Below are 13,846 nucleotides of genomic sequence, written 5' to 3' on the forward strand. Positions count from 1 at the left end.
AGGGCTCCTGTCTCCTCTGCTATGCTAATAATATAATATAATAAAAATAATGTAATATATTGTATACACATGTAATATGACTGGACTACTGTAATGCGCTCTACGTGGGGCTGCCCTTGAAAACTGCTCGGAAATTCCAGATGGTCCAACGGGCGGTGGCTAGGTTGTTAACTGGTGCTCCTTACAGTGAGAGGTCAACCCTCCTGTTTAAGGAGCTCTATTGGCTGCCGTTCATTTTCTGGTCCCAATACAAGGTGCAGGTGCTCACCTACAAAGCCCTAAACGGTTTGGGACCCATCTACCTGTGTGACCGCATCTCCGTGTATGAACCCACACGCTCACTTCGTTCATCTGGTGAGGCCTGCTCACTATCCCACTGGCATCGCAAGTGCGATTGGTGGGGACGAGAGAGAGGGCCTTTTCGGTGGTGGCCCCCCAACTCTGGAACTCTCTCTCCAAGGACATCAGGCAGGCCCCAACTCTGGCAGTCTTCAGGAGGAGCTTGAGGACGTGGCTGTTCCAGTGTGCCTTCCCAGAATAATGACCCCATAGCACTTTGTCCTCCAAGCACATTTCTTTAGGTCTGCTCGTATGCCCTTCCACAAACTGCACAATCACCTTCTTGTCCATGTCTCAGCATTATTCCCAATTTTAACTTTACATTTGGCCTTCCCATAGTTTTAATTGTATGTTGTCTTATTAATAATGTTGTATGTTATTGCTTATGTTTTTATTTTAATTGCTTGTATTGTTGGCTGCATCCTCTCACCCAACCTTTTTAACTTGTATGCAGAACACATCATGCGAGGATGTGCGGGGATTGAGGAATGCAAGGCTGGGGTGAAAATGGCTGGAAGAAACATTCACAACCTCAGATATGCAGATGACACCACTCTGATGGCCGAAAGCGAGGAGGAGCCGAGGAGCCTTCTCATCAAGGTGAAAGAAGAAAGCGCAAAAGCCGGGTTGCAGCTAAACATAGAAAAAAAAACCAAGATTATGGCAACAAGAATGATTGACAACTGGAAAATAGAGGGAGAAACCGTGGAGGCTGTGACAGACTTTGTATTTCTAGCTGCAAAGATGAGTGCAGATGCAGACTGTGGCCAGGAAATCAGGAGACGCTTCCTTCTTGGGAGGAGAGCAATGTCCAGTCTCGATAAGATAGCGAAGAGTAGAGACATCAGACTGGCAACCAAGATCCATTGCCTAGTCCAAGCCATGGTCTTCCCTGTAGTCACATCTACGGATGTGAGAACTGGACCTTAGGGAAGGCTGAGCGAAGGAAGATCAATGCTTTTGAGCTGTGGTGTTGGAGGAAAGTGCTGAGAGTGCCTTGGACTGCGAGAAGATCCATCCAGTCCATCCTCCAGGAAAGAAAGCCCGACTAAAGCTCACTGGAGGGAAGGAGACGAGAGGGAAAGCTGAAGTCCTTTGAATGCCACATCATGAGGAGACAGGAAAGCCCAGAGAAGACAATGATGCTGGGGAAAGTGGAAGGCAAAAGGAAGAGGGGCCGACCAAGGGCAAGATGGATGGATGGCATCCTTGAAGTGACTGGACTGACCTTGAAGGAGCTGGGGGTGGTGACGGCCGACAGGGAGCTCTGGCGTGGGCTGGTCCAGGAGGTCACGAAGAGTCGGAGACAACTGAACGAATGAACAACAACAACATTGTTGTGTTTGTGCTCGGCCTCATGTAAGCCGCACCGAGTCCCCTGGGGAGATGGTAGCGGGGTACAAATAAAGTGTTATTATTATTATTTATTTGCTATATTTATATACCGCCGTTTCTCAGCCTAGCCGGCGACTCAACGCGGTTTACAACATAATATAACAATCAACAGTATACAGTTAAAAGCATAAAAAACATAAAAAACATAAAAACACAATTCATACATCAATACCAATCCAGTTCGACTCTTAACTAAAAACGTGATCCAGTTCGTCATCCATGTTGCCAGTCCTTTAGTCAGTTACCATTCGTTGCATTGGGTTAACCAAATGCCTGCTTAAACATCCAGGTCTTCAATCTTCTTCGGAATATCATCAATGAAGGGGCTGATCTTACCTCCAAGGGCAGGGCGTTCCATAGCCGCGGGGCCACCACAGAAAAGGCCCTGTCTCTCGTACCCGCCAGCCGCACCTGTGAAGCAGGCGGGATAGAGAGCAGGGCCTCCCCAGAAGATCTTAGGGTCCTGGCGGGCTGATAGGCCGAGATACGTTCGGATAGGTAAGTTGGGCCAGAACCGTTTAGGGCTTTAAAGGCCAACGCCAGCACTTTGAATTGAGCCCGGTAGCAGATCGGCAGCCAGTGGAGCTGGTGCAGCAGAGGAGTTGTATGCTCCCTGCGCTCCGCTCCCGTTAGTATCATTGCTGCCGAACGTTGGACTAGTTGGAGCTTCCGGGCCGTCTTCAAAGGCAACCCCACGTAGAGAGCGTTGCAGTAGTCCAAACGGGATGTAACCAGAGCGTGGACTACCGTGGCCAAGTCAGACTTCCCAAGGTACGGGCGCAGTTGGTGCACGAGTTTTAACTGTGCGAATGCTCCCCTGGTCACCGCCGAAACCTGGGGCTCCAGGCTCAGCGATGAGTCCAGGATCACACCCAAACTGCGAACCTGCGTCTTCAGGGGGAGTGCGACCCCATCCAACACAGGCTGTAACCCTATACCCTGTTCGGCCTTGCGACTGACCAGGAGTACCTCTGTCTTGTCTGGATTCAATTTCAATTTGTTCGCCCCCATCCAGACCGTCACAGCGGCCAAGCACCGGTTCAGGACCTCGACAGCCTCCTTAGTAGCAGGTGGAAAGGAGTGACAGAGTTGGACATCATCCGCGTACAGATGACATCGCACTCCGAAACTCCGGATGATCTCACCCAGCGGCTTCATGTAGATGTTAAACAACATGGGAGACAATATTGAGCCCTGAGGAACCCCACAAGACAAAGGTTGTGGGGTTGAACAGGAGTCTCCCAGTAACACCTTCTGAGACCGACCCTCGAGGAATGAGCAGAGCCACTGTAAAGCAGTTCCTCCAAGACCCATTCCCGCGAGGCGTCTCAGAAGGATACCGTGGTCGACAGTATCGAAGGCCGCTGAGAGGTCCAGAAGCACCAACAGGGACACACTCCCCCTGTCGAGCTCCCGGCGCAGATCATCCACTAAGGCGACCAAGGCTGTCTCAGTACCATGCCCCGGCCTGAAGCCAGACTGTGCCGGATCCAGATAATCCGTGTCTACCAAGAATGCCTGGAGTTGTGAGGCCACCACACGTTCCAGGACTTTGCCCAAAAAGGGGAGATTGGAAACAGGCCGGAAGTTGACGAATTGAGTGGGGTCCAGTGATGGTTTCTTCAACAGCGGTTTTATTACAGCTTGCTTTAAGCTGGCTGGAAAGATGTCTTCCCGGAGGGAGGCATTAACCACCACCTTCACCCACTCGGCCAATCCCCCTCTGGCCTCCTTCAGAAGCCAGGATGGGCAGGGGTCTAGGATGCATGTGGTAGCTCTCATTCCTCCAAGCACCTTGTCCACATCCTCGGATTGAACCAATTGAAATGAATCCATCAAAACCGGACAAGCAGATGCTCGTGTTACATCCTCAGAGACTGCCGTTAATATGGTGTCCAGACCAGAGCGGATCAAAGCGACTTTGTCTGCAAAGAACTGAGCAAAGGCTTCACAGCGAGCTGCCGAGTCATCAGGGCACCCATCCTGAATGGTGGGTTTTAACAGGCCTCTGACAACTCGGAACAGTTCGGCCGGACGGTTCTTTGCAGACGCAATAGTGGCCGCAAAGAAGGTCTTCTTTGCGGCTTTTATTGCCGCGGCATATGCCCTTAAGAAGGACATAAACCGTGTTCGATTTGGCTCGCTCGGATTCGAACGCCACACGCTCTCTAGTTCCCTCTTCTTTCGCTTCAACGCTGCCAGCTCCTCAGTGAACCAAGGAGCTGGTTTAGCTCGGCTACTTGAGAGGGGACGTTCTGGAGCGATCGTGTTTATTGCCCTAGTCATCTCCCCATTCCAGAGAGCGACCAGGGCATCAACAGGATCACCAACCGAGGCGGCGGGAAATTCCCCAAGAGCCGTCAGGAATCCATCCGGATCCATAAGCCTCCTGGGGCGGACCAACTTAATGGGTCCTCCACCTCTGCAGAGGTTAGGGGGTGCAGTTAATCTAAAGCTGACCAGGTGGTGGTCGGTCCATGGCAACGGAGAGATGGATAACTCCTCAACACCGCCACCTTCCTCCCATCCCTGGCAGAAAACCAAGTCCAATGTATGTCCAGCACTGTGGGTGGGGCCAGATACCTGTTGGGACAGCCCCATGGTTGCCATGGTAGACATGAAGTCCTGAGCCGCTCCCGATAGGGTGGTCTCGGCGTGGACATTGAAGTCCCCCAGCACAAGCAGCCGCTGGGACTCCAATGCCAGGTCCGAGATCACCCCCGCTAGCTCAGTCAGGGAGTCTGTAGTGCAGCGAGGTGGACGGTACACTAACAGAATCCCTAATCTGTCCCGGTCACCCACCCTCAGGTGGACGCATTCAAAATTTGTTGACTGCGGGATGGGGGCCCTGGTCAGAAGAATGGAGTCTCTATAGATCACTGCAACCCCGCCTCCCCGCCCCCCGGATCTTGGTTGGTGCTGCACGGAGAAACCTGGCGGGCAAAGCTGGGTCAAATTCACACCTCCAGCTTCGTCCAGCCAGGTCTCCGTGATGCACGCCAGATCTGCCCGTTCATCCAGGATTAAATCCTGGATGAAAGCTGTTTTGCCATTGACAGATCTGGCGTTCAACAGCACCACCTTCAATCCGGGGGGACCGCCGACCTGGTTACACCAATTCACCATATCAGGAGACCGAGTTGGAGTTACTAATGTTGTTGTACGATCCCTAGGCCGAATTCGAGGTCTCCTTTTCCCGTATCTCCCCATCCCCACCACGACTTCTATGGGGGCTCCCCGACCAATGGAACACCCTCCCTCCTCCATGACGCAGTCTACCTTCCTATTTTCACCCCATGCTTCACTGCTGGTTATATGATTTATCACCGGTTTAACTCGCACTGGGATCTCCAATTCACTCCCCTCCTTACCTCTCCCGCAGGCAGCTAACAGCAGTGTTACAAGATACCAGGAGATCGGAACTAGCATGGGTGGTAGATGTTAGCAGTCTCAATAAAGCTACCAAAGTTCGTAAAGTGCAGTTTGTGGTTGTATAAGTCTTACAGTTCTTAAAGTGCAAAGGAGGATAGTAACGCTCACACTAAAGCTACCAAAGTTCTTAAAGTGCAGCCAGTGGTTGTAGCAACCTCCCAGGTCTTAAAGTGCAAAAGGTTATTGAGATTGTTCTAAAGTGCTAAAATAAGGTGCGTCATGGAGGAACCCCAATTTCAGAAGCTAGGGACTAGCACCTGGATAGTAACCAATACAGTACAGGATAACAATTTAAAGTGCTAAAGGATTAAGGTGCTGATAATATAAAGTGCTAGAATTGTACAAAATAACAGCACCACCTAATCTGTTGGTAGAGATGTTAAGACACACAAAATCAAGGCAATGAACGACTGAAAATGGATCAAAAGGTGGATTGGTATTGGTCCTTCCGGAGATAAAGCTAGTGTCCGCAAGGATGATCAACGGCTGAAATCGGCCCGATGGTAAAGGATGGACACGCAGGTGGACAGCACAGTAAATTGAACAGCACAGCGGTCGGCACAATAGGTTGAACAGCACAGGTAGTCGGCACAATAGATAGTTAGTCAGCACACGTCGGACAACCAAAGTCGGTCAGCACAGCGTTGGCCTAAAGTTGGTAGCGTCGATGGCATACACAGGTTGGCCCCAGTGATGCTCTGGAGGGGTGCGATAACCGCACCACGAACCAAGATGGCGGCCGCGTCAAGACCTGGGGCGGCAACTCAAGCCACCCCGGGGTCCTAGCGCCGCACGCCGACAAGGCCAGCAAACTGTGAGTTATCCCGGCCCCAAAAGCTCCGGTCGACTAATCTGTGGTTTGGGAGGGAGCGTGCTCGGACCCAACTAGAGGTGGGCCTCGCTCCACCTCCACTCTTCTCTTCTCGGGAGCCGACTCGCACGGCTGAAGCAGCCAGATGTCCGAGGCTGCAGCTGGAACGCAAACCGGCTGGGCCGAGCAGGAGGGGGCGGCGTGGGTGAAAACAGCCCTCTCGGAGGTCAGTCTGCCAACCCGCTGGGCAGCCAAGCAGCCGAACAAAGCCTCCACTTCTCCGTCCAGGTACAACGTCCAAGCTAAGATTATCGAAGCTGGAGACTGGAGGGTGTAAGGGGGTCCAGAAGGGGTCCAGTAGCTGGGAGGTATGGAGCTTGGGGCCAACAATGGCGGTGGCCCAGTTGTCTTCTCCTTTCCTCCTTCCCCGTTTGTTCGTCTTCTTTCTCCGACGCTCCCCGAAACAGGTCTCCAAGCTCACTTTCGTGACCCTGGGAATTACTGTTTGTGTGGGGGCGGTTTTTTAAGAGTCCAAAAGGGGAAATAGAGCCAGAATATGGTAAATTGAGGCCCCTCTCTTACCCTGGGAAGAAGGTTCGCTGCTTACCACGCCGCCATCATTTTGAGTAATTTGTAGTTTGTAGTTTGTAAATAGTTCGACTTCAAAGAGCTCCCATTCAAACAAATAATTTACTCTTATGTCCAGTCTCTATGGGTAGCTTATTCAGCAAGTTTCCTTTCTTTGCTCTTTGCTCTTTCTTCCCTCCGTTTCCTTTATCTCTCTTTACTTTTTGTTTCTTTGTAACTCCAATTAATTAATCTTAATGGAGGCGGTAAGCCGCAATACCATCCCATTAGGTCGGCGTCCTCATTATTGTTATTATTTATAGTATTTTAATGTAATGCACTATAATGCTAATAATAATATGATATCATAATTATATATTTATATTGCAATTGGTATTACTAATAATATTAAAATATATTGTATGTCTATAATATACCTTGTTAGCCGCTCTGAGAAGGGTGGCATAGAAATGTCGTCAATAAATAAATAAGTATTGTTGAAGGCTTTCATGGCTGGAATCACTAGGTTCTTGTGGGTTTTTTCGGGCTATATGGCCATGTTCTAGAGGCATTTTCTCCTGACGTTTCGCCTGCATCTATTGCAAGCATCCTCAGAGGGAGTGAGGTCTGTTGGAATTAGGACAATGGGTTTATATATCTGTGGAATGGCTGGGGTGAGGCAAGGAGCTCTTCCCTGCTGCAGTTAGGTGTAAATGTTTAGCTGATCACCTTCGTTAGCATTTGAAGGCCTGGCTGAGCCTGGGGCAATCTTTTGTTGAGAGGTGTTAAGATGTGCCTGGTTGTTTCCTCTCTGCTGTTTTGCTGTTGTAATTTTAGAGTTTTTTTAATACTGGTAGCCAGATATTGTTCATTTTCATGGTCTCTTCCTTCAAATGGTAATGAAGGTGGTCAGTTGAAACATTCACACTTTGCTCCAGCAGACAAGAGTCCTTTGTCCCACCCTGGTCATTATTCCACAGATATATAAACCCATTTTTCCTACTTCCAACAGACCTCTCAACCTCTGAGGATGCTTGCCATAGATGCAGGCGAAACGTCGAGAGAAAATGCCTCTAGAACATGGCCATATAGCCCGAAAAAACCCCCAAGAACTTAGTGATTCCAGCCATGAAAGCCTTTGACAACCAAGCACAGCTTAATACCTCTCAACAAAAGATTTTCCCAGGCTCAGCCAGGCCTTCAAATGCTAATGAAGGTGGTCATTTGAAACATTCCCACCTAGCTCCAACAGACAAGGGTCCTTTGTCCCACCCTGGTCATTATTCCACAGATATACCAACCCCTTTTCCTAGTTCCAACAGACCTCACTCCCTCTGAGGATGCTTGCCATAGATGCGGGCGAAACGTCAGGAGAGAATGCCTCTAGAACATGGCCATATAGCCCGAAAAAACACAGAAGAACGTAATAAATAAGTAAACCAACATCCGGGAACGGGGCGGCCCCCAAGCAGCTGAAGCCCCTCAGCTTCGCTCTGGCTGCTCACGGGCACCACCGTTTGCGCATGCGCCGCAGTCCTCCCTCGCTCCCTCCCTCGGTCCTTTCCTGCGCATGCGCGAGAAGGCAGGCCGGCCAATAAGCAGTCAACCACCGGGGTCCTCGGACGGAGGAAACGTTTGTGCGCATGCGCAGCAAGCGCGTTGCTGCTGGCGGAGAAGAGGTGAGTGGGGCTGGGCCGCGACTCCGGGTTGGCGATTCTGGCCAGCGGATTCTCATGGGGACACTCCGCCAGGCCCTCTTACCTTCCCTCTCTCCGTCCCTCGCAGCCGGTGGAAGTGAACGGGAGAACGGGGCAGGGGAGGGGGAAGCGGCCCGCGGGCAGCAGGCTCTCCCTGCCAGGCACGCTCGCCTTGGCTGACTTAGGCTTCCGTGTGCATGCTTCTTACGTTGTGAACTGGGTTGGGTTGAGTGCCGTCGTTGATTGACAGCTCTGCCGATGTGTCCTGGCCCTCTGCCCGCCCCGAACCCCCCCTCCCCCCCCCGAGGTGAGAAGGGCCGCACACGAGGGCAGTAAACACTTAGAATCCTAGACTCCTAGAGTGGGAAGGGACCAACTCCTGGGCCATCCTCCAGTCCAACCCCATTCCGCCAAGAAGCAGGAATATTGCATTCAAATCACCCCTGACAGATGGCCATCCAGCCTCTGTTTAAAAGCCTCCAAAGAAGGAGCCTCCTTCCACCACACTCCCTCCGGGGAAGGCAGAGAGTTCCACTGCTGAACGGCTCTCACAGTCAGGAAGTTTTTCCTGATGTCCATGAAATGTCTGTATGTGTTCGGTGTGCGGGAATGGGGACCCGATATTAGCCAGGTAAGGCTAGGGTTAGGGTTAGGGTTGGAAGAGACCTCCTGGGCCATCTTCCAGTCCAACCCCATTCTGCCAAGAAGCAGGAATATTGCATTCAAAGCACCCCTGACAGATGGCCATCCAGCCTCTGTTTCAAAGAAGGAGCCTCCGCCGCACTCCGGGGCAGAGAGTTCCACTGCTGAACGGCTCTCACAGTCAGGAAGTTCTTCCTCATGTTCAGGTGGAATCTCCTCTCTTGTAGTTTGAAGCCATTGTTCCATTGCGTCCTAGTCTCCAGGGAAGCAGAAAACAAGCTTGCTCCCTCCTCCCCCCTGTGGCTTCCTCTCACATATTTATACATGGCCCTCATCATATCCCCTCTCAGCCTTCTCTCCTTCAGGCTAAACATGCCCAGCTCCTTAAGCCGCTCCTCATAGGGCTTGTTCTCCAGACCCTTGATCATTTTAGTCGCCCTCCTCTGGACACATTCCAGCTTAGAGTCAATATCTCTCTTGAATTGTGGTGCCCAGAATTGGACACAGTGTGATTCCAGGTAAAGTGGTCTCACCAAGGCAGAATAGAGCATGGGGAGCAGGACTTCCCTGGATCTAGGCACTAGGCTCCTCTTGATGCCTGAGGCCAACATCCCATTAACATACATAAACAAGGAGGCCCAATGGGCTGAGACTCAGTGGCAAGATCTTCATTGAAAGTGTGTGGCTCCTGCAAGGACAAAGGTTTTGCAGTTTGATAAACCTTTTCCATGTTTTTATGGCAGAACCAATTAGGAAATGACATTTATAACCCAAGAACATAATAATAATAACAACAACGTTATTCTCAAATGCCGGCCCATCTCCTCGAAGGCACCTGGGGCGGTTTACAGAACGGCAGAAAGGACCTCAAAACAAACCCTAAAAGGACGCACAATGTACAACACTATAAAAGAAAAGTGCTGCTGCAAACATGGCCTAGCTGTGAACAAGTGCAATGCAGGCATGTAGCTGGCCGGGGGGGGGGGGGGGGTTCAGCCCCCCCCCCCGAAATTCTGATGGTGGTCCGCGAGAAGGCCTTACTGGTGCATTATTTAAACTGCTATGTTTATTGATATCATGATCTGATCACTATACTCAATATATTCCATATGCATGATGGGGGTATTGGGGTAACGATGCAAAAGGTTTGCTAGGGTAGACCCTCTTTCACTCAGGCTCAGCCCCCCCAAACCGAACTCAGCCCCCCCGAAACAAAATCCTGGCTACGGGCCTGCAATGGGATAAGTGCACGCTGCAGCAATGGAGAGTGGGCATCGCATCAAGGGCAAGGATGTGCGGTGACTACTGCGTAGAACTACAAGGGACCGGGCATTCTCAAAAAAGGACAGGGCCCCACGGAAGGAGGGCGGGGGGGGGGGGCTGCCTCATCTCCCTGGGGAGGGCGCTCCAAACCAGGGGCCCCCACCACCACGAAGGAAGGCCCTCTCTCTCCCTCATCCTCGGAGGTGGGAGCGAGAGCAGGGCCTCCCCAGCAGATCTCAGAGCCCGCAGACACGAGGGTCCTGTGTGTTTATGCCGTGGGTCAGCAGAGAATTGGCTGCAGTTTTAAGATCAGCCCAAACGATTGGATGCCGTTCAAGTATGTTGTTTTGTTGTTATTTTATGATGTTTTAAACTTACTATCAATGTATTTGGATAGTTGTTTACATGATTTTAATATGTGGTAAGCTGCTTTGGGTCCCGTGAGGGAGAAAAGCGGGATATAAATCAAGCTTTACTGTTATTGATGACAAGTCTGTGAATCCCTGGCTCTTTCTTCCAGCCTCATCCTCCAGAAGCGCCTGTCTTGACAAAGGGAGCTGGGGGAGGGGCCCCTCTCTCTGCTTTGGGGCTCATCCACCCCCCACTACCTCCCCCCCCCCGGTGGCCATGGAGAAGTTTGGGGTGAGCTTTGGCGGGGGGCCCAGCCGGAAGGACCTCCTGGAGACGGTGGAGCAGCAGCGGGAGCAGCTGGCGCAGTACCAGGCCCGCCTGAAGGACGTGGTCCGGGCCTACAAGGGCCTGCTGAAGGAGAAGGAGGCGCTGGAGGCCAGCCTCAGGGTCCTCTCCGTGGCCCACCAGCCGCTGGACGACCAAGAGCCCGCCGGGCCGGGGGCAGTTTCTGAATTCGGCCTGGACGCCAGCGAGGACAGGAGCTCCGGCCAGAGCGAGGAGGACGGTGCGGGGCCCGCGGTGGAGGAGGAGGAGGCGTTGTCGGCATCGACGGCGGTGGGGGCGGAGGAGGAGAGCGGGAGCAGCGGCAGCGGAGAGGCCCCCGGGGAGGGGGGCCGGCGCGTGCTGCAGCTGAAGGCCCAGCTGTCCACGCTGACGGCCTCCCTGGCCACGGTCTCCCAGGAGAAGTCCCGGGCGGAGGCCTCCTTCCAGGCGGACAAGCGGCGGCTGAGGCAGGAGCGGGAGGAGGCCGGGCGCCGGGCCGAGGAGGAGCGGGCGCGGCTGGCGGAGGAGGCCCGGGCGGCCCGGGAGCAGCTGGCGGAGACCAAGGCGCGGCTCCTGGCGCAGCAGCACGACCGGGCCCAGGAGCAGGCCGACCACGCCGCCATGCTGCGCGAGCTCCAGCGCCTGCTGCAAGGGGAGCGGGCCCTGCGCCAGGAGGCCGAGCGCGGGCTGGAGGAGAGCCGGGCGGCCCTGGCCGGGAGGGCGTGCGCCGCCGAGCACGCCGAGGAGGCCGAGCGCAGGGCCCGGCGCCTGCAGAGGGAGGTGGAGGCGCTGGAGGGGGAGCTGGGGGCCCTGCGGGAGGAGAGCGCCCGCCCCGACCCCCAGCTGCAGGCCCTGCAGGCCGAGGCCGCCGCCCTCCGCAGCCACTTCCAGGCCCAGCTGCTGCAGGAGATGCGCAAGGTCAGCCCCCCGAGGGCGAGGGGGGGGAGGGAGGGGGGGCAGTGGGTTGGGCACCTCTGCGGGCATCTGCTTTAGGACCTGGGGCTGTCCATACGGGAAGGGGGGGGGGTTGGATGCAGGGCCGTAGCCAGAAAAAAATTTCGGGGGGGGGGGGTGTTGAAAATCTCAGGGGGGGGGTTGAAAATTTCGGGGAGGGTTGAAAAATTTTTTGGGGGGGGAGGTTGAAACCTGCCTCCTATCTCACGCTGAAGCAAAGAGCACATCTGCAGTGGGCAGAGCAGCCTTCAATAGCCTGCAGCTCCGCCCTTGTCAACCACCTCCACCAAGTCTGGTCTCCTTAATGAGAGCATTCAACACACACACACACAACTTGGTTGCTACACTTCATCGGCTATTGCTGCAAGTAATGGCAGTGTGAATAAATTGTCAATATTTGCTTGACAATCACCCCCTCGCTACAGGCCTGGTTGGATGTGCCTGTGAGTTGTGTATCGCCCAGTGTCCAGCCCTGGGCAGTGCAGTTGGAAGAAGCTCTTGACCAGGTGGGTGGGGCCACCAAAAGGGTCAGAGGTGTGGAAGGAAGCCATGAATCCTCCTTGAGTGCAGCTGTAGCTTCATGTTGACCCTCTCCCTCTTCTCCCCCCCCCCCAACCCCCAGACGGCCCACGCGGAGGAGCGTGTCCGTGCGGAGGAGGACCGCGCGGCCGGCCTGGAGGCGCAGATTTCGGAGGCCTCGGAGCTCCTGGGCAGCTACGAGAGGGCCAAGCAGAGGGACCAGCTGGCCATGCAGCGGCTGCGCGAGCGCCTCTCCCAGCTGGACCTGGAGAACAAGACGCTGGCCTTGGCCACCTCCGGCCGCTGCCCGGCGCCGGACGTCGGCCTGGAGGAGGAGAGCGGCCTGGACGCCAACGTGCTCCGGGACAGGATAGAGAAGCTGCGGGCGCTGCTCCGGGCGGCCACCAAGCGGGACCTGGGGGAGGGGGAGGGGGAGGGGGAGGGGGAGGAGGGGGAGGAAGAGGGGTCCCTGCGCAAGGTGGCGGGGCCGCCCGAAGAAGAGGCCGACGGGGAGAAGGTATCCTCGGCCGCCTACTACCAGCGGGAGCTGAGGCGGCTCAAGGAGGAGTTTGAGCACTACAAGCAGCAGCACGGGGGGCAGAAGGGCGGTGGGGGGCAGCCGGCCCCAGGGGGGGGGAGCGAGGGGGGCAGCGGGGAGGGGGAGCTGGCGGAGGCGCGGGCGCAGCTGGCGGCCCTGAAGGAGACCTACGTGGCCCTGCGGCTGTCCCACGAGGAGCAGGCCCGGCGGCAGCGGGAGCAGGCGGAGGCCCGGCGGCAGGAGGCGTCCCGGGGGCAGCAGCGGCAGCGGGAGGAGGTGGAGCGCGCCCGGCGGGAGGCCCGCGAGGAGGCCCTGCGGCTGGAGGAGGAGCTGCGCCGGCAGCGGGAGCGCGCCCTGGCCGTGCTGGCCGAGAAGGAGCTGGAGCTGGAGCGCCTGCGGGCCCTGGCCTGGCCCTACGCCGCCGGCCCGCCCCCGGGCCCCCCCCGCCCCCCCTCGCCCTCCCTGCCGCCGGCCCCGCCGCCGGCCCCCTCGGCCCCCCAGGAGGACCTGACGCAGGCGCTGCGCCTCTCGGGGGGCCCCGGGGAGCCCCCCTTCCTGCTGTACACGGAGCAGCTGGCCCGGCGGGCGGTGGAGCTGGCGGGGCTGAAGCGGGAGAAGCGGCGGCTGGAGGGGGAGGCGCGGCGGCTGCGGGAGCGGCTCCTGGCGGCGGAGGAGGCGCACCGGGAGGAGCTGGGGGCCCTGCGGGAGCGGCTGCGGCAGAGCGCCCGCGAGCAGGGCCGGGAGGGCGCCAACCTGGAGTACCTCAAGAACGTCTTCTTCCGCTTCCTGACGCTGGCCGAGGGGCTGGGCCGCCAGCAGACCCTGGGCGCCATCCTGACCGTCCTGCACTTCAGCCCCGAGGAGAGGCTGGCCGTCATGGGGCCCCCCGGGGGAGGGGCGGGCGGCAGCGGGGGCGCGCACAGCGGGGGGTGGTGGGGGGCCTCCGGAAAGAGGTAAGGGAGGGGAGGGGCCGCCCCATCCCACCCCACCCCACCCACTCCCCCCCCCAAAGGC

The 13,846-nt window shown here is 55.9% G+C and overlaps 1 protein-coding gene across 1 annotated transcript; it reads left to right on the forward strand.

Moving 5' to 3' along the window:
• Positions 1 to 10,646: 10,646 nt before the first annotated feature.
• On the forward strand, positions 10,647 to 13,815 carry GCC1 (GRIP and coiled-coil domain containing 1). The gene is made up of 2 exons (XM_060776269.2): positions 10,647 to 11,739; positions 12,398 to 13,815. Exons 1-2 carry the CDS (start codon positions 10,774 to 10,776, stop codon positions 13,787 to 13,789), a joined length of 2,358 nt encoding a protein of 785 aa, XP_060632252.2. The 5' UTR covers positions 10,647 to 10,773; the 3' UTR covers positions 13,790 to 13,815.
• The last annotated feature ends 31 nt before the right edge of the window (positions 13,816 to 13,846 follow it).

The sequence above is a fragment of the Anolis sagrei genome, chromosome 5 (genome assembly GCF_037176765.1).
Source record: "Anolis sagrei isolate rAnoSag1 chromosome 5, rAnoSag1.mat, whole genome shotgun sequence".
NCBI lineage: Eukaryota > Metazoa > Chordata > Lepidosauria > Squamata > Dactyloidae > Anolis > Anolis sagrei.

Bases quoted from the DNA above. Each gene is read 5' to 3' on its own strand.
- GCC1 (XM_060776269.2), top strand. From the start codon at position 10,774: ATGGAGAAGTTTGGGGTGAGCTTTGGCGGGGGGCCCAGCCGGAAGGAC. The intron at 11,740-12,397 runs GTCAGCCCCCCG...CCCAACCCCCAG, and splicing joins TGCTGCAGGAGATGCGCAAG to ACGGCCCACGCGGAGGAGCG.